Raw genomic sequence first — 23,462 nt, forward strand, 5'->3', positions numbered from 1 at the left:
GGAATGTTATGTCCCAATAAAATAACAGGATGCTTTAGCTAGATCTATATTTAGATGTAGATCTATTTAGATTTACATTCAATAGAATAGGAATGACTATGTTGGTTGCTCTCTTTGCTCTGTTTCTGTTACAAGGAGCAGCTTATTCTCAATCATTCTCCTTTAATTATAATGCCTCCACTAATTCCTCTGGACTTCAAGTGGACTCCACTGGAAGAGCATTCCTTGCTGCAGACAACTACCTGTATAGACTGAATGCTCAGCTAATACAAGAAGATAAAGTTGATGTAGGAGCTACTGTCATCACTAGAGGACTAGCCCTGAGCTCTACTGGGATGTTGGTGGTATGTTTAGAGGATCTCTCTTGTAATTGCTCTGTGTACAATGCAAGCAACTTTCAGTCTGGTCCTATCAGGAGTGTCAGTAATGCTATAGCCTCCGCAGATCCGAACTTTGGAGCAGCTATCTTTACATCAGGAGACACTTTCTACACTGGAGCATCGACTGGTGCAGGAGAAAGGATGGTACTTCAACAATTCGGAGAGGAGTTCCATAGATCGTCTGATAACAATTCATCAGGCACACGCAATGAACTGGTTTTTGAGGTTAGTGACTTTGCACGACAATTCTATGGTGGATTTGTGAGTGGTGAATTTGCCTACTATGTTGTCGCTGACTACCAACCTAATACTGTTGGTCGATCTATAAAACTTCTACGTGTTTGCAACATGCCTGATTGTGGAGGTTCAAGTACCTGTGGAGTGACTGCTTTGTATGAACTGGGAATCAATTGCGCCTCTCAAGCAATCAGTGGAGCTACTCGTGTGTGTGGAGTGTCATTAGTGGAGGACTTCAGTGGGATATCTGGATCCACTGCTGTGGTAACTATTTGTACACCTGGCTTCGCTACTAGAAACTCTATTTGTGTGGTCAATATCACTGCTGTCAATGAAGCTATGGACACTAAATATGACTCTTGTATTGTGTCACGAACTGTTCGAGAAGAAATTGGTTTAGCATGGAGAACAGGCTCTTCAGAAAGCTGCGATGCCCTACCTCAGGTTGGTTAGCATAATTATTGGTATAATTATTAATAATTATATTTTCCAGGAAACAGGTAACAGATGTGACCTAACCAGTCCAGTCGGCCTTCTCATTCCAAATGGTGGTATTGCACCTGTTCGTATCAACTTTGGAGACAGCCTTATCCCTGTTTCTTCAGTAGCTGTGAAGGTGGAGCAGTTTTCATTTGTGTTTGTTGCAACTCGTGATTATAGGATACTAGGAGTAAGGGCTGCATGGTTGAGTCAGTTAGTGTGTAAGTAATGATATGTTTTTTCACAGTACTATGTCAGTGGTACATTGACCCTGGACACTGATAGCTCATTCTACAATCAGCCAGTGATCTCTGTTGTATATCTTTTGTCATGGCATGAGGGACTGAACTACATCACAGCAGCCACTAGAAACTCGGTGAGTTAATTCTGGCATGTACGCATGTGTGTCCTATACCCTATCCATGCATTATACCCCTCTGTAGGTGTTCCAGGTACCCATTGAGGAGTGTTCCCAGCATACAAACTGTACCAGTTGTACCAATGACCTCAACCCGCTGTGTGGGTGGTGTGTGGTTGAGAACAAGTGCTCTCGTCAGACGCAGTGTCAGAACTCCAGTCTCTCCAGTAGATGGACACGCAATAATACTGACTGTGTTACTGCCACTGTGGACACTATGCAACTTGTGCTTGACCAATCAATTCCTGCTAGAGTGGTGAGGATTGTGCATGTGTGTGATATAGAGTGACCCCCCATCCCTACCCCTACTCCCCCACGTACAGCTCACAGTGACCCTGACCCCTCCCGGCCTGCCTGACCTCCTACCTGGAGAGAACATCTCCTGTCATCTGGCAGACAGTGAAGGACGTTTCCCACCCATTATAGTACCAGCTGTTGAGGTCAACCCGGGAACAGTATTCAGTTGTGATATTCAAGGACTAGTACCTGACTATCCTGGAGTGACTGCAACCATCAACCTGGGCTTTCAGAGCTCTCTGTTCAATGCGCCATTTGATATCACCAACCAAGCGCTCACCATCTTCAATTGCTCAGCAGGAGAAAGGTATAATAAATGCACCCATTTTCAATATTCTTGTTACGTTTAGCTTCCCAGTAAGCTCATAATTATCAACTCCCACAAATCACCAAATCCTATTCAGAATTAATGTATGTTTTAAGGCACCACTAAACATTTGCGAAACTCTACTAATAATTGCGTAATGTCCTATTAGATAAAGGTAAAAGCGATGATTATATATCCTCGTTCTACAGCTGTAAGGATTGCCTGGAGCCCAACAGTCTGTGTGGATGGTGTAACCTCAACAAAAAATGCAGTGGAACATCAGCTCCTTGCAGGAATGCATCTCACTTCCTACAGGTGATAGCCCAGTGACCATGGTTACCTGTGACTCCATACATTGATTCTCTCAGTTAATGGGAGGCAATGACTTCACTGCTGTGTGCTCCCTATTGGACAAGCCCCCCTCTGGTGTGTACACTCAACCAGTAAGGGTGGCCCAGGACCTTCGACTGACCACTAGGAACCTCATTGCCCCGGTAAGTGTCATAGCCTCTGTACATTTTCCTGATTGTTCCATGGCTTCTCTCTCCATTAGACAGATGGCTTTAAGTACGCTTGTGTTGTGAATGGAGTTAGTCTGACAGCTCAGTATGAGAACGAGAGCTCCATCCTGTGTACAGTGGGCAGTGGACAAGTGAGTGTTGCTTACATTGATATCTTGAGCGATTGAATTAGCCACTGTAATGTCACAATATATTGCTTTGCCCAATTATGCTCAAAATGTTGCTTATTAGCTATAGTAGTATTCATATAGTCTCCAAGGCTCATGTTGTGTACAATTAGTTCCTCGAGTTATTTTTGATTAACAAATTGTACTTAAAAACTTCGCCGTGTATTCTAAATCACTGTGTGCTTCTTTTAAACAAGTGCATGGGGACAATAATGTTTGCCTTATTATTATAGTGTGTTGTTGTCCTTAAGTGGATTGAATTAGCAATTAGAATATCACAAACAAATAATTGTCGCATTACAATTACAATAATTATTATTATATAATTGCCTTGCCTGCATACATAAATCATGGATTCTAATATAGATAATTATGATGATTTTGTGTACAGCTCACACTTTCTGCTGGTATTGGCAGTTCCACTGTAGTTTTCAGGGTTATCTGGTCTGGGAATGACATCAACCACCCACTGAGCAGCGTCATACAACAGACCAATGGTATGTACACAACCAGTACACATGCATCGTTGATCTATGACACAGTCTCTGTGAACCTTAACCCCCCCCCACAACACACATGCAGTGATCTTGTACTATTGTCGTGATTTGGGAAGTGGATGTTCAGAGTGCCTTGCGTCCAGACGAGGGTCAGAGTTCATGTGTGGATGGTGTGAGGATAGCTGTAACGTTCTGCAAGAGTGCAATGGTTTTACTTTTATTACTGAGGGGCGAAATTGTCCGGCCCCTTTCATTAACTCAATATCTCCAGATTCTGGTAATCACTGTAGCTACCGGCATACTAATACTACTTCCGCCCGTAGGACCAGTTGAGGGTGGTACAACAATCACAGTGAGGGGAACTGACCTCGGAGTGACCTTTGCCGATATTATGACCTCCACCCTTACATTAGGAGGTGTGGCCTGCACTCCCATCAACACAGACTATATTCCAGGGCGTCAGTTTGTCTGTGTCACCAAAAGATTTGGAACTACAGGCCCCAATAACTTCTCTATGATCATATATGGCTCTCAAAATGTCAATGTAAACGCTGGCTCTTTCTCTGTGCTGAATCCTGCTGTCAGCAGTATGACACCAACCTTTGGACCTGTGGCCGGGGGAACAAAAGTGACTGTAGGGGGGACTGGACTAAAAGTGGGTAACTATGAGAACACTAGAATCTCTTTAGAGGTCAGCAGAGGGTCAAGCTATATCTGCAACATAATGTAAGTGGCTATATTGAGTAACTAGACAATGTTCAAACCTTTCCCTGCAGAATTGTCCTGCCTCAGGAAATTAAATGCACCACTACAGCAGCAAACCTCACCTCAGCTGCAAAGGTGGTGGTGACTATTGATGCTGCTAGGTTTGATTTTGGAGTGCTCTTCAGTTATCGTAACAACCCCAATGTTACTGCCGTGTTTCCTTGCAACACCATTCCCAGCGGAGGCATCCCACTGAACTTTACTGGAGTGTACTTGGACGTGGTACAACAGCCTGTGTTGGAGGTGTATAGAGGAGCGGGGTCTCCTCTGGTAAGCCAGCAACCTTGTCTCTATACATGATGTACTTACTCTCTCCCCCTCTTACAGAGAAGCTACTGCATTGTTGTGGACAATACCACCATCACATGCTCTACTCCTAGTCTAGGGACGACCTCACTGACCCCATTGGACTATGCCCTACTGGTTGACGATGCCCCACCCAACACACAAGCATACCTCCCCATCAGCGTTCAATCAGATCCTTCCAACTTTAGGTTAGAAGGCTCTCAAGAGATCACCAGTGGCACTGCGACCCTCATACACATTGTGGTACATCATATAGCATATAATTATATACAATGACCCTATTAGTATTGTGTGTGTATCCAGGGTGATAATCTCAACTCAGTGGAGACCAGTGAGATACGAGTGACAGTAGGAGGAGAGGATTGCACCAAGATACCTTCCAGTAACAGAGTTAGTAACATCATCTGCACTGTCCCTTTGGAGCTGCCAGGAGGGCATAACCCAGCCATCATAAATGTGAGTAACTATATTATATTATTATAGGGGAATGCTAAAGGCATAAAAAAAATGTGTGTCACTGTCCTGTCAGGTGAACATTGGGAGCAACATCGCTCAAGTATTGGACCAGCAACTCACTTACACAGTTCCAGCTCAACTGGAGAACATTATTCCAGTTATTGTCATCATCTTTATACTGGTCCTCTGTTTACTGATGCTTGCTATTGTCTGCTTGTATCTGAAGTCGAGGAGAAAGTCCATGTCGATTGCCATGCACCAACAAATGGAGCTTGTGGCTACTACTGGGTAAGTAATGCTATAATTTATATATCGCTTTTACGGTTGTATTGCAGGAAAACTCTGGAAGTAGTGGATGGAAATACTGCACTTGTTAGTAAGTGTTATTTAGTTAGTACATTTCTGTTACATGCAATCTTCACTGACCCACAGAATCAGCTTTCGATGAGATTGCTGAGTCCATCCCAGACTCAATCAAAATACCTGCCTCCATATTGAAGCTCTCCAGCACAGCGATTGGACAAGGTAAACAAAGATTTGCATTTCACTTTATTTATGGGATGTCACTATACAGGTGAATTTGGCGCTGTGTACAAGGGTGTCCTGAGAGACTGGAACAAAGTTTCTATGCAAGGGGTGGCCGTGAAGACATTAAAAGGTACACCAATTGAAAATACATTTTAGTTTACATGAAACTTGATCCTTTTATTATTTTCAGCCAAACTTTCTCTATCATTCTTTAGAAAATGCTTGTCACAAATGGTGCAATCTGATTGGTTACTGAGAGGTCCTTTATTTCACTTAGAGACCTCAGCAGAGGTCTTCTACAGAGGTCCATTATATGTACACTGTACTTGCCTATGGAAATTTATGTTGAAGTCATATAACGATGATACAGTGCATTATTAAAAAAATAAAATTTTGTTTTGTTTTACAGTGCAGCTTTGCAGCTTTTATCTCACTCCTTGCAGCTACCAATAGCTATAGTGCTCGAGTGTAGAGCTAACTACTAAGTAGCTATATATAGAAAAGCAACTTTCTATTAGCAGTTTTTGCTATGCATGATTCTCAAGAGACGGAAATGGCCTTCAATGTGAGTTTTTTAACAATTTTTTATGTAGACTTAGCCAGAGCGAAGCTTTAATGTTGCTTGAGACTTGTAGAAACTATTGGTTGCAAAGTCTTCTTTGTGTTAATATAGCTTAGCTTGCTTAGCACTATTCTAAATCAGTTATAGGCCTCATCCAACGGTCACTATGGGATTATGAGACCCTCAGGCCCTTAGTAGCGCCCTCGCTATGCTCGGGGGCGCTACAGCCCGGACCCTCGGGGTCTCATAATCCATAGAGACCTTGGATTCAGCCATATAATGTGGTCATCATGGACTTTGGGTTTCGATGCATGGCTAGGTTTATTTTTGCTGCCCCTATAATGTCGAGATTACATACAGTTTCTGAAAACTGCTAACAATACAACACAAGCAATATTGCATTTCTGATGAGTCAGTTAATCACGTTTTACCCTGCAGGTCTGTTTTCGTTGTCGGATGTTCAGAGCATGGTGTGTGAGATGAACAAAATGCAGAACTTTGACCATCCTCACGTCATGTCCCTGATTGGGGTGTGTCTCGATGCTGGCCCTGGTGTTGCCATAGTGATGCCATACATGGCCAACGGGAGCCTCCACGACTACCTCAAGAGAGAGAGGGATAATCTGGAGCTGGACGATGACTGTGAGATTGATCAGGTATGTGTGTTATCGTTATAGATTCACAAGAACAGTTTAATGAAAGCACCGCGGGTGCTGATGCCTCGGTTGAGGTGCCAAAGCTACATAACATAAAACTACTAGCTAGCTTTTATACACACATTGCAGTGGCGTAGGAAGCATGGGTGCTCAGGGTGCTGGAGCACCCCCTTATCTCAAGCTACCTTACCTACTTGCTCGATGAAGTTCAGAACAGCTAGCTAGAAGTCGAGCTAGTAGCTAGCTAGCTATTTAGAGCTAGCTAGCTATACTAGCATAGTTACGTACACAGTACAAAGGTCAGCTAGATGAACCACATCGTAGATATCTCTTATAAAGAGCAAGCACATTGCGAATCTGCAATGTAATGGCAAGTAAACAAGCAAGTCTCCTCTCATTTTTGACATCAATGGTAAGTTTCCATGAACAGCTACTAAAGAGGGTAGCTGGACTATAGATCAAGTGTAATTGGATCGTAAAAATAGACATGCTGTCTAACTGTCGAACGTTCGTTTTCTTCACTGCGAAGATTGAAACATTCCTGGATACGTATGCAAGTATTGTAGGGACAGCACCGAGTGGTTTTAATATAGAGAGGTGGTCTCTTAAGGAAGGTCAATGTGTGAGCATTGTATATATAGGGACAATACGGAGTGGTCTGAGCACTATCAAATTGTTTGGTCAGCTGTCATTATCATTCTCCACAGATTCTGGAAGTGAGGAAACTGCTACTAAAGATTTGCCGTCAGATAGCACTGGGAATGGCCTACTTGGCCGAGCAGAATTTTGTCCATCGTGACCTTGCAGCCAGAAACTGCATGTGAGTTAACAATGACTGTATGTACAGAAGATAATAATATTCTAAAAAAGTAAAGAGAATCTAGCTCTAAAGGTAGACTAAGCAACGCAGCCACTATCACTAAACAAATAAATGCTATACAAGAAGGAATAGCCCTTACTATGAAGTCGTGGGAGGTCAAGGCCCGTGGTGTCTCTAAAAGTATACTAAAGCAGTTTGAAGGACTATACTACAAACGTTTATGAACAGTACAGCTTATCCATAGCATAAAACCATTCTATATAGCACTTAGATACATAATAACCAAGTCAAGCAATGTCTTTTGCTGTTTAGGCTTCGCAGCAGGGAAAGAGATATTGTAAACAGCATTACAAGTTGCACACTGGTTATAGCATGTATACAGATTAACTGTCTCAATGTGGTTTCATCTTGTACATTCCTATAGGCTGGACTCAGGAGGGGGTATCAGGGTGGGGGACTTTGGTTTGGCTGAGAATATCCATGCTAGCGGCTACTTCAGACAGAATGATCGAGCCAATGTGAAGCTTCCCTACAAATGGATGGCCTTGGAGAGTCTCAATGATGCTATCTTCACAGAGAAAACCGATGTGGTGAGTTAGTGCATGGTAGACTCATGATTATACGGCCTAAATATCGCATGCTTCACACTCTCGTGATAAATTGAAATAATTATGAGTGGACAATTAATTATTGTCCATCCATGTGCCTAGTGGTCGTATGGTGTGACTGTGTGGGAGGTCTTCAATGGAGGACGGACCCCCTACCCTGCCTTGGACCCACACTCCCTCATCCAGCTGCTGGGAGAGGGGCGGAGACTAGAGAGACCTCTCAATGCAGCCTGTGCCACCGAGATGTGAGTGTTCCCTCAATTGTAGCAATATATACACATGTATACAATATTAAAGTTGAGTACTATGTGCAATGCCCCGTATATGGAATCGGCTGCAATTATCCTGATCATTTTGTTCTAACTGAGGATGATCATATACATTCCCTCTATACCCTAACTCAGTTCTGTAGTGATGCGTAAGTGTTGGAGGGAGGACCCAGAGGAGAGGCCGACCTTCTCACAACTGTCCTCCATTGTGGATAGGTTACTGGCATCATTTTCTGGCTACACTGAGCTCGAAATGGTGCTAGTAGACACCAGTCAAGAGAAGCTTAAGGAGCAGCTCAGTTAGTGTAAACGCAAATTTGTTACCCAGCTTTTATTATACCTGTTGCCATACCATAAAAATGTGCTTCAAACTAAATTGTACCTTCAATTGCTATATCAGTTGGGGCCAAGGTCCATACAATTTCTATGTGAATATGCATTTATCAATGGCCGATTAGTAGCTGTCTGTTTAATTGTCTTTTCTGGATGACAGCGCAGTTTGAAGAGGAAGACTAATCGTAATTGTTTCCAGCGAGTCAAGGTAAAGAGGCATGAAGATAATTATACCAACCTGAGTAGCATCCACTACAATCAGTGTTACTGTAGACTGTAGCAGATGTTTTCTTACCGTGAAAAGTTGGTTCCCACTTCAATCGTTTTTAACAACAATCATCGTCGATCATTACCCACTCTTTGAGTTTCCCTGGATTATGTGCGCAGCAAAATTAAAAATGTTCATCATCATGCATGATAAGTGTAAAAGCTAGCTATTATAGTAGCTCTATCAAGAGCTCCTTCCTGGCTCTATGTTATGTATAGCTTTGGCACCACCACCGAGACATCAACACCTGTGGTGCTTTCATTATTTTAATTAATGAAGATTTAGTGTCCGAAATATGACGTCTAATGAGATACTTTACTCTATAATCTAGCATGGAAACAATTTTTTTTCGAAATATCTACATGTTAGATTACCTTTTATGGGATGTTAATGTAATAGTCTATATGCATGGCTGCAACCAAATCAAGAATGTTGACTTATTGACTAGCTGTAGTTTTACATAAATAGATCTAAATCTACCTTCACAATAATCACAACATGTATATACTCATGATTCTGGTGGCAGACAGTGGGGTAACCAGTTCTTCTCAGAGACCATGCATGCATGCAGGCTTTGCCAGTGGCCAGGAGAGCGTCTTCCTGCCAGTACGCAAAGCTACCAGCTATACACCCCCATAATGTTTAGCTCAGTTATGACATTCAGGGTCGATGGAAGGGGTGCACCAAAAACCAAAAATGTATTGCATTGAGATTGTTCATCCCACTTCTCTATATATCTATACATTAGAATGAATAATCTCTCCTGCATGCTAAATGTTAGCATTCCATGTAGAAGACTACGGCATACCAATTAAACACACTACACGTTCGTATGACATCAGGTATGACATCACAAGGTACACAGCAAAAACACTTAATAATTATGTTATAGTTATGAAATGCATCATCGTATTTTAGTGTCATTTTAACAGAAATATGTGTCTCAAATTGCGTTTTATTTACATGTTTTATGTTACTGTAACGAATATGTTTTTACTGTGTATGGTTACCTACAAGCATGTAACTATAAAAAGCATAGATGAAGTTCACAAAATAATAGACTTAAATTAGTCTATAGATCCAGGAGAGCTCAAAGTTTAGATACTGAATTATTTTGCTTGTCTGTACTATAGCTGTGCTATAGCTAGTTAACAGTATCAAGATCCGAAAGAGAAGGTGGTGCTTAGCTATATAATCAAATACACTTTTTCACATCTTCAACCATTGATACAGCCAGCTTGAATTCCACTGGACACCTCTCATGCCGTAGTGCAACAATCACGTGTCAAATTAACAATGACTGTGAAATAAATTGCGGTGGTGAGGACTCTTGCAATAGTGCAGCCATCACACTATCTAACACTGACACAGGAATTTTAAAATGTACTGGATCTCACTCTTGCAGAGGTGCAGTTATTACACTTCCCAATATCGATGAAGCCAGCTTAAATTGCACTAATGAATACACATCCCAGAGTGCAAGAATCACTTGCCCAAACAATTACAATTGTACGATACATTGCGGTGGCCTGCAGTCTTGTAACAATGCCCAAGTGACCTGTCCCACTGCATGGAGACCACAGCTGCAACATCCTCTGCACTGACCCGCTGTCCTGTGAAAACTTGAGTATTACAAACACACACAATGTCTACCTACAATGCTGCAGAGGTTTGGCCTGTGCCGGAACTACTGTCACCCCATCCTCAACAGAGTGTCCATACACTAACTGATTAATAAAGACATGCACTAACACGATTAGTTTATAAAAAACATCAGCTTATTTGCTGTGTCAATAACTATTTTAGTGAATACAAACTGGAACACATTATTAGAAGTTAGAGTGTACACCATATAACATGATTATTTAGAAGTTTTAGTCTTCGATCATGACATTTGAATCTGCAATAGATTATAGGTGCCAACCTCCAAAGAAAGAAAAATTTCCCCATTTTGTAACCACACTCAAAATTATTGTTATTTGCATGCTCAGTATGATCATCATGCTGGAGAGCCCACCCACAAAACTACAAACAATATTTGACCCAGAGGAGGTCCGACATAGGCGCGGTGCAGCTCAAGTAATTAGCCTCTGATTATACTCAGCAACGACGTGGGCGGGGCGTGGGCGGATAATTATTGATTATAATTGTTCCTGTCAGTGTGTTTAAATATTTATGTACTCATTCTTTAGGGTGCACTTTACATCTAGCTACTAGCTAATTGTGTATATCGTATGCTATATGATGAATTGTTATAAAAAAAGCTAATTGCTTGAGCTGCACTGCGCCTGTCGTACCTCCTCTGCGTTTGAACGTAGCGATACAGACAGCATATATAGTGCAAGAAACTGATTCTGTTCATGATTTAAGCTACAGTATTTTTGAGCTTCTTTTGACTTTATTCTCCCAGTTCACGAGCAACCACCTTGAACATTTGGCCGAATGGGACACAGGACAGAGCTTCCAAATCCAGGACAGTTAGCACCTATAATAATTATATATGAATGGCTCCCTGACACACATGCACACAGGTCATCAATGTATATATACCAAAAATGTATCGCACAAAATTAAGATTGAACACATGTACCTATGTGCATTACTAAAAAAAAAAATGACCAAACACAGTCGACTTAATTGCATAGACAGACCAACAGTGGCCTGCTACCACAGGTAATTGCTATGGAGAATTTGGGGCCAGTAATCAAATGCATTGTATAGACCAACACACCTGCTAAATACGGGGTTTATCCCTCCCTCCCAAGTACACACACTACTCACCATATTTTGTCGGCTATCACTCAGCAGCTATATAAAGTTTTGTATCTCGTTTCATGTATGTTCTTCTTGAGAAGTATGCTGTTTGTTGTTGACCAGAGCAGCTATCCTGTCCTCGGCCAACACACCGTACCTAATCTGACTCTGCTTTGTCCGCAGGGACCTGTGACTATCTCCTCCTGTAGGTGTGAGGGAGTTATATATAATGTGTCCGTTATGTAAGTGTGGAGGGGAGGAAGGTTGTGTTTTTAGAAACATCTACTAACTGTTCAAAAGTTTAACACCTCTTGAACAAACGCATGCAGAGAGATAATTATTGGTTCAACCATAGATAGAAGAGGAAGAGGGATTGGTAACGGAAGTACCCTCGAATAACATCCGCGTTACCCGCGGTTTGATCGAGGCTGTGTCAACACAAGCCAAAGCTGGAGATGGCCGGGCATGGTCCGGCTAGCCAAGCTAATGGCCTAATTCTACACACAGAGCGTACAAATAAATATTCTCAGTCTGTACAACTCACTCATATTTAAAGCTATTTTAGCAGTTATATAACCAGCACGCTTGCACATAATTTTTAGCAATACAAGACTATAAATAGCAGCTGTACGCTTATAACTTCACTGGAATGAAAATTAAATGTTTACCACTACACCTACGCACCCACTTAAGATGCGGTCTGATAGTGACGTGGTATGACATACTTGTACCGTAACATGGTTTACACTACAACTGCTACAGTTGGATACTCCTCTTCATACACTCCTGTGGAGCTATTTTAATTCAAGGAGTGAATTGTATTTAATGGTTATGTGCTTACAGATATTATAGACTCTTCTATATTTTTATGCTTATATCTCTAGCCTAGCCATGCCCAGGTGTGAGGGAGTTAATGTTAAGGTTGCGTTTTTAGATACATCTCCTAACTGTTCAAACGTTTAGGTCTGAACAAATGCAAAGAGCACGCACAAAAATACATGGACAGAGGTATTAAACTCTATTATACACTATACACCACTAGAAAGGTAATAATTATGATATTGTATTGACAGAGAAAGGGTGCTCACACAAAACAAACAGTCAATCAACAATCCACTATATGAGACAAGCCATCTCATATGACACACATTTCCCCGATAATCGATAACTTGATTTCTGCGAGTGTTGGATGACTCGGTAACAGAGTTGGAATATGTAGTGAATGGACTCGTATCTCTTGTCCATGAGGTCGCTAATCTAGAACAGGGGTATCTCTCCACTCGGACGATTCATCGGGCCGGACGGATACAACACAGGAGGCCAAATAAAATATGTATACAGAAATAGACGTGACCAACAGATAGGAATCTGTTATCATAAGCAGCTCACATGATTGTATATGCTGTTTGTATACTCACAGTTTCTTTTAGTTGGTTTCACAATAATCAATGTGTACGCAAACAGTTCAGTTTCCTACTTTTTAGTAATTGCTTACCATAAGGGGACGACTGGCACAATATCAATACACTGATAACATGCACGAGACCATCGACTATAAAACCATTTCTTGTCCGTTCATCGACTACACTCGATCTCAACCCAGCCATGGAAGGAATCCAGTGTATGAGCTTCCGGACCGACTTCGTATGACTGAAATGTCTGGAGGCAGGGATGATAACATAGCTCTAGCACACGCATGGCCCAAGAAACCCACTAGAGGGAAAATCTCCAGTCGAACATTATTGTCAGCCAACAGCAGGCTCAACTGAACCAACAGATCCAAACCTTGCAAGCTCAGCTGAACAATTCAAAACTATTGTTACAGGCTCAACTGAACCACTCGAACCAACATTACATGGTACCATAAGTTATCCAGCCAGTTGGTGCAGTGACATCCCTCAAGACCGACCATCTGGAGAATACTGGATTGCCACTAACAGTACTAGCTCTCCTGTTCGGGTCTACTGTGACATGCATCGAACAAGCTGTAGCTGCAACACTACAGGAGGATGGATGAGGGTATAGCCAACCTTGACATGACTGACCCCAACCAGAACTGCCCTGATGGATTCAGACAGGTGAACAGGACAACACCACCACTGCGCGTACTTGTGGAAAACCTGGACCTGGATGTGTGTCTACTACCTATCAAACTTATGGGGTGGAGTACTCTCGAGTTTGTGGAAGAGTGATTGGTTATCAATACAAAACTACAGATGCGTTTGAACTGTATTCGTTCTATGGTACATCAATTGATGGTAATTACGTTGATGGTGTGAGTCTAACCCATGGAAGTTTGCCTCGTCAACACATCTGGACATTTGCTGGTGCACTCGATGAACTTCGCTCGAATCACTTGGTGTGTCCCTGTACAAGACCTGACCTCAATTACTCTGGAGTTATACCTCCCTTTGTTGGTCAAGACTACTTCTGTGAAACTGGAAGCCGACAAATATATAGTAATATTTTCTACCATGACGATCCACTCTGGGACGGTCAGGGATGCGGGGGCACCAGTACTTGCTGTGAGTTTAACAACCCACCGTGGTTCTGCAAGCAGCTCCCTCAACCAACTACAGACAATATCGAGTTGAGACTTTGCGGTGATTACAATTTCTCAGTTGAAGATTCCCCGATTGAAAATGTAGACATTTATGTACAGTGAACTGATGGTATGTATGAGATTCATGTAGAATGATGATCTGAATAGTATTTTCATTACAATCGGTGTATATATAGTCAGCACACTGTAGCTTTAGTTTTGCTCTCTCACTGAAAACCGTAATAATTTTCTTTAATAATTATTTTCCATGTGAACATAACAGAAAAAATTACTATTTCAAGGGCCTACAGTCTGTGGTGGTGTATTAGAATATGTGATATATATATACAAGGGCGTATACGCCCTTGATACAAGTGAGCTTTATTAATCTTTTTGTGTGTGATTTTCTCTCCAAAGTATGCTTTGTCAATCCCCTCCGACAAATAGTAAACCATGACTTGTCTGCAGAAGAACAGATTTTTCAATCTTCAATCTCAATGGGCTAAAGACGTGGTTATTTTTTGTTAGTAGCAGTTATTGTCTATAGAGGTGGTTAGTACCAACCACCAACAACCAGCGTGCGTGGGTACATCCCTGTATGTGTATACAGTAGATTCTCGCTATTCCGGCTACCGTAATTGATGCAATTACAGCGCCAGAAAAAATTAATTCCACTTCTGAGTGGCGCATCTTTAGAGCACAAAAAATTGCAAACTGGCGCCTAAATTATGGTGGCACTTATGTTTAACAGCTAGTATAAAATTTGTAGAGAAAATGGGCGTGGTCTGGCTCAGTTTCGCTTGCTAGCTGCACTGTTGAGAGCTGAGTGACTTGTGAACAACGTTCATTGACTGTAGGCTTAATTGCGCTTTATTTACATGTTTTATGTTACTGTAATGAATATGTTTTTACTGTGTATGATTACCTACAAGCATGCAACTATAGCATAGATGAAGTTCACAAATAGACTTAAATTAGTCTATAGATCCAGGAGAGCTCAAAGTTTAGATACTGAATTATTTTGCTTGTCTGTACTAGCTGTGCTATAGCTAGTTAACAGTATCAAGATCCGAAAGAGAAGGGGGTGCTTAGCTATAGATACACTTTTTCACGCTTCATGTACTAAACTCTAGCTGGATAGGGGTGCTCAAACTCCCAAAGGCACCTCCACTAGCTATGGGTTAGACAACTGTTTAGAAGTGAAGGAAGTCAAAGATGCAGGATGATTGTCTTGATGTCTCAAACAAGCCTTTTTATAAGCGCCAGAAAAAAATAATTCCAACAACGGTTGGCGCTTTTTTAGGACCTAAAAAATTATGCTGATGCTGACGTGGCGCTTAAATTATGGTGGCGCTGTAATTACATCAATTACGGTATCTGAAGTACGGCCACCTCGATATACCGCGGCCATTAATGATTTGGTTTGGCACGGATTGCTAGCTAGATATTTACTGCACAAACTCACCCTAAAATGCAGCCACTTGCTATTCCGTATACTGGCTGCCCCAACTAGGTTTTTGATGTAGGTATATTACGGCCGAATAAAACATTTTGGGTATGGTTTAGCGGATAAAATTGGTATAGAAAACACCATTATCCTTCATTATCCTCGAGACATAACCGTTATTAGATTCGAGGTAAGGTCGCTTTTAATCTGCGGCTATTTTCTGAAATACAGCCACCTCGCTATTCCCCAAGCTGCACTGTTCCAAGGCTGACTGGATTAACGAGAGCATACTGTACGTCATGTAAACTCACCAAATGTGATCTTATTTTTGGAAAGCCATTAGTACTCGAAATTTGCACATAATTACACCAAATACAACAATAGTCTCAACCGATGTGCTCCAAATTACGTAGATCGATTTTGAAAGCCGTTAACTTTGGCTTGTTCTTCATCGTACGAGTTCTGTAACAGCTGCTTAATGGGCGCTTACAATGAATTACCATAATAGGCTATATATAATAATAGATCATAGATATCATACAATATGACTGGGTAGATCTAGCTAAAGCTCATAGATCTAGATGAAGAGAGTCTATATAGACGTAATGCTTATTTATTTCTAGCCTAGCTAATGTGCTGTGGTACTGTGGCTAACTGTATCCTTGCATCCTGATATAGTGATCGGTTGGTTATACGTTCCTTATACCATAACCTACAAACTTGATTCAAGCCAGTTAGCATAGTATGACGCTCATTATTCAAAATAATGTTAAAAATATTGACAGGTCACACTCCACAGAATCTACGTCTCGGCTCCACCTATAGCTATGATTTGACCAAGGCGGGCTCACCAATAATTATAGTAAGTTAATGTGCTTCCAATAAAGGTATAGTCTTTAGGAAGGTCAAAATCAACAACATGACAACAGTGCAAATGATCTCAATGGAAAGGTGGACCTCGAGTGCAGTGCATGTGCTGTACAATGTATACTATCATAAATGGATGTAAGTGACTACACAAACCAATACTCACAACACATACCAACCACACATGCAGGCACACTCTGCATGGCCGGTCTTCACCACCTCTATACTGTGTAAGCTGGTATAGATACTCTTGTTCACACAAAACACCGATTTAATTCCCAGATAGCTAGGCTATACTGGTTGGAGGCACTTAATTTTTCCGATAACCATTCTGCGAGTGTTGGTGACTCATAACAGGGTTGGCAATGTAGCAAATGGACTCGTATCTCTTGTCTATGAGGTCGTTCATCTGGAACCGGGGCATCCCCCCACTCGGACGATTCATCAGGATACGTGGGAGACCAAATATCTGTAAGGGGAGAGTAAACCATAGTTAAATTCGATTGATCGGACAGCAGTATATATAAGACATGTGTACAGAAGTAGACGTGACCAAGACGGATATTGAAATCATAAGCAACTCAAACAGACCCAATGGTTCTGCCACAACAATCAATAAACATGCATGTGTACTCAAACAGATAAGTTTATCAAACATTGCTACATTTCAGTTCCCTAACATAAGGGGACGACTGGCGCAACATCAGTACAACAGTGATAACGTGCACGAGACCATCGACTATAAAACCATTCCTCTTGTTCCTGTTCATTGACTGCACTAGACCTCAACCCAGCCATGGAAAAGAATCCAGTGTATGAGCTTCCGGACCGACTTCGTATGACTGAAATGTCTGGAGGCAAAGACAGCACAGCTCTAGGACACGCAAGGCCCAAGAAACCTACAAGAGGGAAAATATCCGGTCGAACATGTGCACTAGCCTTTGCTGCTCTTGTTGTGATGGCTCTCACTCTGGTGATAGTGATCGCCATTATTGTGTTCAGACCCACGACAACTGAGTCCAGGACTGAGACCAGCGCCTCTAGTGATCAGGTGGAACTACTCAAACAAGAGATGAAGAATTTAAGGGAGCTTGTCAGCGAACAAGCTACTAAACATGCTTCCAACATTTCATCATTGAAAGAGCTTCACGGCAATGCAATAGAAGAAATCCAACAGCTATTTAGTGGCTCAAATCTAAGAAACAACGAGATTATTCAAGAGCTACAAAATCAACTGGACAACTCGAATCAAACGATTCAGCAGCAAATAAGTAGCTCAAATCTAAGAAACAACGAGATTATTCAAGAGCTACAAAATCAACTGGACAACTCGAATCAAACTATTCAGCAACAGATAAGGAGCTCAAATCTAAGAAACAACGAGATTATTCAAGAGCTACAAAATCAACTGGACAACTCGAATCAAACTATTCAGCAGCAAATAAGTAGCTCAAATCTAAGAAACAACAAGATTATTCAAGAGCTACAAAATCAACTGGACAACTCGAATCAAACTATTCAGCAACAGATAAGGAGCTCAAATCGAAACAACGAGATTATTCAAGAGCTACAAAATCAACTGGACAACTCGAATCAAACTATTCAGCAGCAAATAAGTAGCTCAAATCTAAGAAACAACGAGATTATTCAAGAGCTACAAAATCAACTGGACAACTTGAATCAAACTATTCAGCAGCAAATAAGTGGCTCAAATCTAAGAAACAACGAGATTATTCAAGAGCTACAAAATCAACTGGACAACTCGAATCAAACGATTCAGCAGCAAATAGTTCAGCTAACTGTAAACATTGATGCTAAAATCGACAACACTACCCAGATGCACAATCAGAGGTACCTCGACTGCAAACAGACTGCTTTCTCTCTGAATGAGCAGACACAGAGAAATGTCAGCCAACAGATCGAGCTACAGGCCACCAAGTGTTCAGAGGGAATCAATGCACTACAGCTGCAAGCAAACAACTCAAACACAGCAATTCAAATAGTGCAAATGAACATTCAAACTTTGGGATTAAATCTCACGGAAACAAGCACAAATGTTGAAACTCTTGAATACAATTTTAGGGAGCTAAACGCAACAGTTATTGAACAATGTAGGTAACACTATCAATAAATTCTTTATTATAATAACGTTCTTCCTCCATAGTGGCATTAAGTTGTGAAGTGCAATCCCCACCTACTAATGGAGGTGTCAATGTACAGGCTGGTCCAAACTCACTAACTTATGGACTGGGCTCAGTGGCTACCTACTCATGTGACCCAGGCTATGCTCTAGTGGGACAGAGGACCAGGACTTGTCAGGACAATAACGGAGGGACAGTCACCATGGGAACATGGAGTGGTGCACTACCACTTTGTCAAGGTACTACCGTATAGCGTGAAATTTTGAGGCACTTATATTTCGTGGATTGGCCTCTAAAAGCATTTTCGTTGCACAATGTTCGTGGAATGACTTACCAGAAGCCACGCCTTTAAATCTTTGCACATTATAGCAGGTAATTCTGATTAAAGAACAATTTTCGTGGACTTAATTTTCGTGTAGGATTGCTACTCACGAAATCCGCGAAAATTAAGCCCCTCGAAAATTTCGCACTATACGGTATATACTACATAATGATTGCAAATACTTAGCATAACTCCAAACAGCTCTACACTGTCTGGAGCTTGCAACACCTAATAATGGAAATGTGGTACTCAGTAACCCATCTCTACTAGTGGGTACCATGGCTACCTACACCTGTAACCAAGGCTACGTCCTAGCTGGTGATACAACAAGGACTTGTAATGAGAGAAGTGACAGAACTATTGGAAGTTGGAACGGAATCATGCCCAGATGTGAAGGTAAGAAAAACAACAGTAGGGGAGTGTCTAAACAGAATTAATGCGTATAAACAGTATATATAAACAGACATGTAAAAACACACAGTTATCATCAGATGTCAGCCATTGACTCAGCCGAGTAATGGAGTAGTCAGTATCTCTACTGGTACACAGGGAGTGAACCTTGGTGTGGGAGCTATAGCAACCTACTCCTGCAACACTGGTTACAGACTAGTGGGACAAGCTAGCAGGACCTGTGTTAGTGGTGGCGGGACTAACGGAACATGGAGTGGAACTGAACCAACTTGTGAAGGTATTTAAGCAATTCACACAGATTAAGTTATTGTCGAAATCGCACACAGAGATACTCACTTGCCCCTCATTAAGTCCCCCAACTAACGGAGCTATCACATTCACTCCTGGTGCTGACAACAGCAACATTGGACTGGGCTCAGTGGCTACCTACTCCTGTAACATCGGCTATGTACTAGTGGGACACACCACCAGAACATGTCAGAGCTTGTATGGGGGAGCTTCAGCAGCTTGGAGTGGAAACATAACAATTTGTCAAGGTATTAAACAGAAAGGTTATTCTCCAGTAGTACAATCATGAACATCTATAGCCCTACAGTTATGGGTAATAAGTTCTACCCGCAGCATGAACCTTAAAGTTACTTCTTACGAAAGTAAATCAAAATCCTAGAATATCTCTAAATATTTGTAGTGTACCGAACATTAATAGTTACTCCGTAATTAAGGGTTGTTTTCCTATAGGCCCTGTCACATAATTATACATGCAGAGGCAGTCTACTGTCCAGTGCTAACGGCCCCTGGCAATGGTAGTGTGACGGTCAGATCTGGATTCAACCCCGTCAGTGTGGGCTCAGTGGCTACCTACTCATGTGATCCAGGCTACGCCCTCTTGGGAACCACCACCAGGAATTGTGCGGACCCAGACAGTGACTCAGTGGGAACATGGACTGGAGCAAAGCCAGAATGTGCAAGTGAGAAGGAATTCGTATTTAAATGCAAACCAATGAATCATGTGATAATTTACTGCAATAAATAATCACACACAGTCATTATTTGCGTTGAGTTGACAGTTCTTGAAAACGGCACCCTTGTGATCAGTTCTACTCTGCTTGGTGTGGGTACTACTGCCAGCTACACCTGTAACCAAGGTTATGTTCTGGTTGGCGATGTCACTAGGACTTGTCAGGACACCAGCGGAGGGACTGCTACTATAGGATCATGGAGCGGAAGTGACCCAGAATGTCAAGGTATGTCAGAGGGAAGGTTGATCAGCACATGTGTATAATTAATGGACTATTATTTCAGCACAAAAATCCTTATATAATTATGTATGTACATGCATGCATACAGTGATTCATTGCTCTGAGTTGACGGTTCCTGAAAACGGCACCCTTGTGATCAGTGCTACTCTGCTTGGTGTGGGTACTACTGCCAGCTACACCTGTAACCAAGGTCATGTTCTGGTTGGTGATGTCACTAGGACTTGTCAGGACACTAGCGGAGGGACTGTTACTATAGGAACATGGAGCGGAAGTGACCCAACATGTGAGCTTGATATAAACTAGTAGTATAATTATATAGCACAGGTGTTACAGAAATACAAAAAGTTCATTTGTTAGTAGCACAAGTAGAGAATTGAGAAATGCCGTAACTAACTCAACAAATAAAAGCAAGTCATAATGTGCAATACATACATACAGGTGTTGTACCTAACAGAGCTATGATAGATTGTCAAGATACAACTTGCCGATACGAACAGCTGGTGTGTCCAGAACAAGATAACTGCACAGTAGATTGCTATGACTCAAGATCGTACGCTTGCTTCCAGACTGACGTGTATTGTCCGAGTGGGATAGGAGATTGTACGCTCAACTGTGACGACTCTTACGCCTGTCTACAAGCTAACACAACATGCCCTCAGGGAGACTGCATTGTGAACTGCCTGAATGACTACACATGTTTGAGCTCAGCTTTTAAATGCTCTGGAGACAACTGCATCTTCAACTGTCAGAGACAAGAGTCGTGTTCTAATTCAAACATGGAATGCACGAGTGGCAACTGTACGGTAAATGGCAGAGGTTACTATTCTCTTCGATACTCAACAGTCTCCTGCCCACCAGATGGAGAATGTGTTGTCAACTGTACTGGTGACCTTTCTTGTCAAAGCTCTCAGCTCACATGTCCGAGTGGAGGCAACTGTGTGTTTAATTTCCATGGGGACCACTACAATAATGATTATATTGGAAGGGACACAACCATTTCATGCCAGGAGAACAGTACCTGCAGTATCTCCTGTAGTGGCCGATATACATCCAACGACCACCAATGCTATCGCTCTCGCATCACCTGCCCCTCAGAGAGTGGGGACTGTAGTGTAGAGTGCAGTGGGTACTGGTCTTGCCAGTCTTCAACCATTGTCTGTGGTCATGGCAGAGAGTGCTTGAGTTGCAGCGGCACATACTCTTGCTACAGTGCAACCATCACACTTCCTAACATTGATAGGGCCAGCTTAAATTGCACTGGATCCTACTCATGCTACAGTGCAAGAATAACCTGTCCAATTAACAACGACTGTGCAATAAATTGCAGGAGCTTATTCTCCTGCAGGTATGCAACTATTACACTTCCCAACACTGAGACAGGCAGCTTAAGTTGCGCTGGATCTTTCTCATGCCAAAACACAAGAATATCGTGCCCACATAACAACACCTGTACGATAAATTGTACTGGCCAGTCCTCTTGCAGCAGTGCAACTATCACACTTCCCAACACTGGCACAGGAACTTTAAGTTGTACTGGCCAGTCCTCTTGCAGCAGTGCAACTATCACACTTCCCAACACTGGCACAGGAACTTTAAGTTGTACTGGCCAGTCCTCTTGCAGCAGTGCAACTATTACACTTCCCAATATCGATACAGCCAGCTTAAATTGCACTAGTGAAAGCACATGCCAGGTTTCAAGAATCACCTGCCCAAACAACAACAATTGTACAATACATTGTGACGGCCAGTACTCTTGTAACAATGCCCGAGTGACCTGTCCCACTGGAGACCACAGCTGCAACATCCTCTGCACTGACCCGCTGTCCTGTCAAGGCTTGAGTATCACGAACACACACAATGTCTACCTACAATGCTGCGGTAGTTTGTCCTGTGCCGGAACTACTGTCACCCCATCCTCAACAGAGTGTCCGTACATACAATAACAAAGACACAAAAAATTAGTTTAGGTGCTGCATTAGTGAAACACATACTCTATAGAACTAAATATAGAATGTACTGTTTTGGAAACTGTCACATTAGTTTTTATCATAAAATTAATGTGTATTATGTCCATTGTTTCTGAGACGTGTGTAAGTAAAAGTAATCATACTACGAGTTGAGTTCTACTCAATTTGGAAGTGCAGCTTGGCAAATCTTTCCTCACTGATGCAGCTTCCAATAGCTAATGATCGGCAAAAATTAATACCAAGTATAGAAGACGGTGTTGCTACGCCTGATTCTCAGTGGCAAGTAAAATATAGCCTAACCCGAGAACAAAGCTATTTTGCAAATCCAACAATCAGAAGATCCAAGCTTAGAAATCTTACTAGTTTTACAAGCATATAGAATACACACACACAGATCGATTACTCGATACGTATAATAATTATATTGCACAAGAACCAGTACATGTAATGTGAAAACTGATATAACGTATTTAAGCACGCATGCACATTTGGTTATCCCCACAAGGGATAACACTTTTTGGGAATGGAAATGAAATTCCAATACTGTATACCATTGTTAGAGCGATATTTAACCATAAATTAGGATAATTTCTTATCAATTTTCATCGATAAGAGAAACCGTCATGAAATTACAGTTGGCATAGCAGAGAGGAGAGGATAAAGAGGCGTTTGCTCTTGGTCACGTATGGTGGAGATAAGTTCAAATATATAAGTGTACAACTGTTCCATGGCTTCAATGTCCAACACGAGATGGAATACTTGGTTAGAGGCTCCTCTCAGTTTCTGGTGCATGGGGTCAAAGGACATATCGGTATCTGTCTCGGCAGCGAGGTAACGGCCGGTTGCCAGGTGCTTGAATCGGTACAGGTTGTTCTGG

The 23,462-nt window shown here is 41.9% G+C and overlaps 2 protein-coding genes and 1 long non-coding RNA gene across 5 annotated transcripts; 2 read left to right on the top strand and 1 right to left on the bottom strand.

The window, feature by feature from the left end:
* The first annotated feature begins 70 nt into the window (after window positions 1-70).
* LOC135345211 (plexin-B1-like) lies at window positions 71-8,684 on the top strand. Of its 3 annotated transcripts, XM_064542590.1 has the most exons (23): window positions 71-1,061; window positions 1,111-1,287; window positions 1,345-1,473; window positions 1,541-1,771; window positions 1,839-2,119; window positions 2,329-2,434; window positions 2,488-2,613; window positions 2,673-2,771; window positions 3,199-3,304; window positions 3,390-3,581; window positions 3,628-4,030; window positions 4,081-4,339; window positions 4,397-4,618; window positions 4,679-4,831; window positions 4,905-5,119; window positions 5,167-5,207; window positions 5,264-5,356; window positions 5,406-5,489; window positions 6,360-6,577; window positions 7,285-7,397; window positions 7,822-7,987; window positions 8,108-8,250; window positions 8,410-8,684. In XM_064542590.1, the coding sequence occupies exons 1-23, from the start codon at window positions 93-95 to the stop codon at window positions 8,576-8,578; spliced, it is 4,695 nt and encodes a 1,564-aa protein (XP_064398660.1). In that variant the 5' UTR covers window positions 71-92; the 3' UTR covers window positions 8,579-8,684. The 3 variants fall into 3 exon arrangements, 2 of the variants coding, with proteins under 2 accessions (XP_064398660.1, XP_064398661.1); XR_010397660.1 differs by lacking the exons at window positions 7,285-7,397; window positions 7,822-7,987; window positions 8,108-8,250; window positions 8,410-8,684 and having other exon boundaries at window positions 5,167-5,203; window positions 6,360-6,415; XM_064542591.1 differs by lacking the exons at window positions 6,360-6,577; window positions 7,285-7,397; window positions 7,822-7,987; window positions 8,108-8,250; window positions 8,410-8,684 and adding an exon at window positions 5,575-5,915.
* Window positions 8,685-11,231: 2,547 nt separating this feature from the next.
* LOC135345344 (uncharacterized) lies at window positions 11,232-15,739 on the bottom strand. The gene is made up of 3 exons (XR_010397717.1): window positions 15,637-15,739; window positions 11,657-11,832; window positions 11,232-11,360 (listed from the first exon to the last, which is right to left on the bottom strand). It is a non-coding gene; the product is annotated as an uncharacterized LOC135345344 (long non-coding RNA).
* A 1,527-nt stretch (window positions 15,740-17,266) lies between these two features.
* On the top strand, window positions 17,267-22,694 carry LOC135345506 (CUB and sushi domain-containing protein 3-like). The gene is made up of 9 exons (XM_064542922.1): window positions 17,267-18,596; window positions 18,650-18,865; window positions 19,150-19,344; window positions 19,430-19,636; window positions 19,686-19,895; window positions 20,124-20,327; window positions 20,403-20,603; window positions 20,707-20,901; window positions 21,057-22,694. The coding sequence occupies exons 1-9, from the start codon at window positions 17,282-17,284 to the stop codon at window positions 22,559-22,561; spliced, it is 4,248 nt and encodes a 1,415-aa protein (XP_064398992.1). The 5' UTR covers window positions 17,267-17,281; the 3' UTR covers window positions 22,562-22,694.
* The last annotated feature ends 768 nt before the right edge of the window (window positions 22,695-23,462 follow it).

The sequence above is a fragment of the Halichondria panicea genome, chromosome 12 (assembly GCF_963675165.1).
Source record: "Halichondria panicea chromosome 12, odHalPani1.1, whole genome shotgun sequence".
NCBI classification, from domain to species: Eukaryota; Metazoa; Porifera; class Demospongiae; order Suberitida; family Halichondriidae; genus Halichondria; species Halichondria panicea.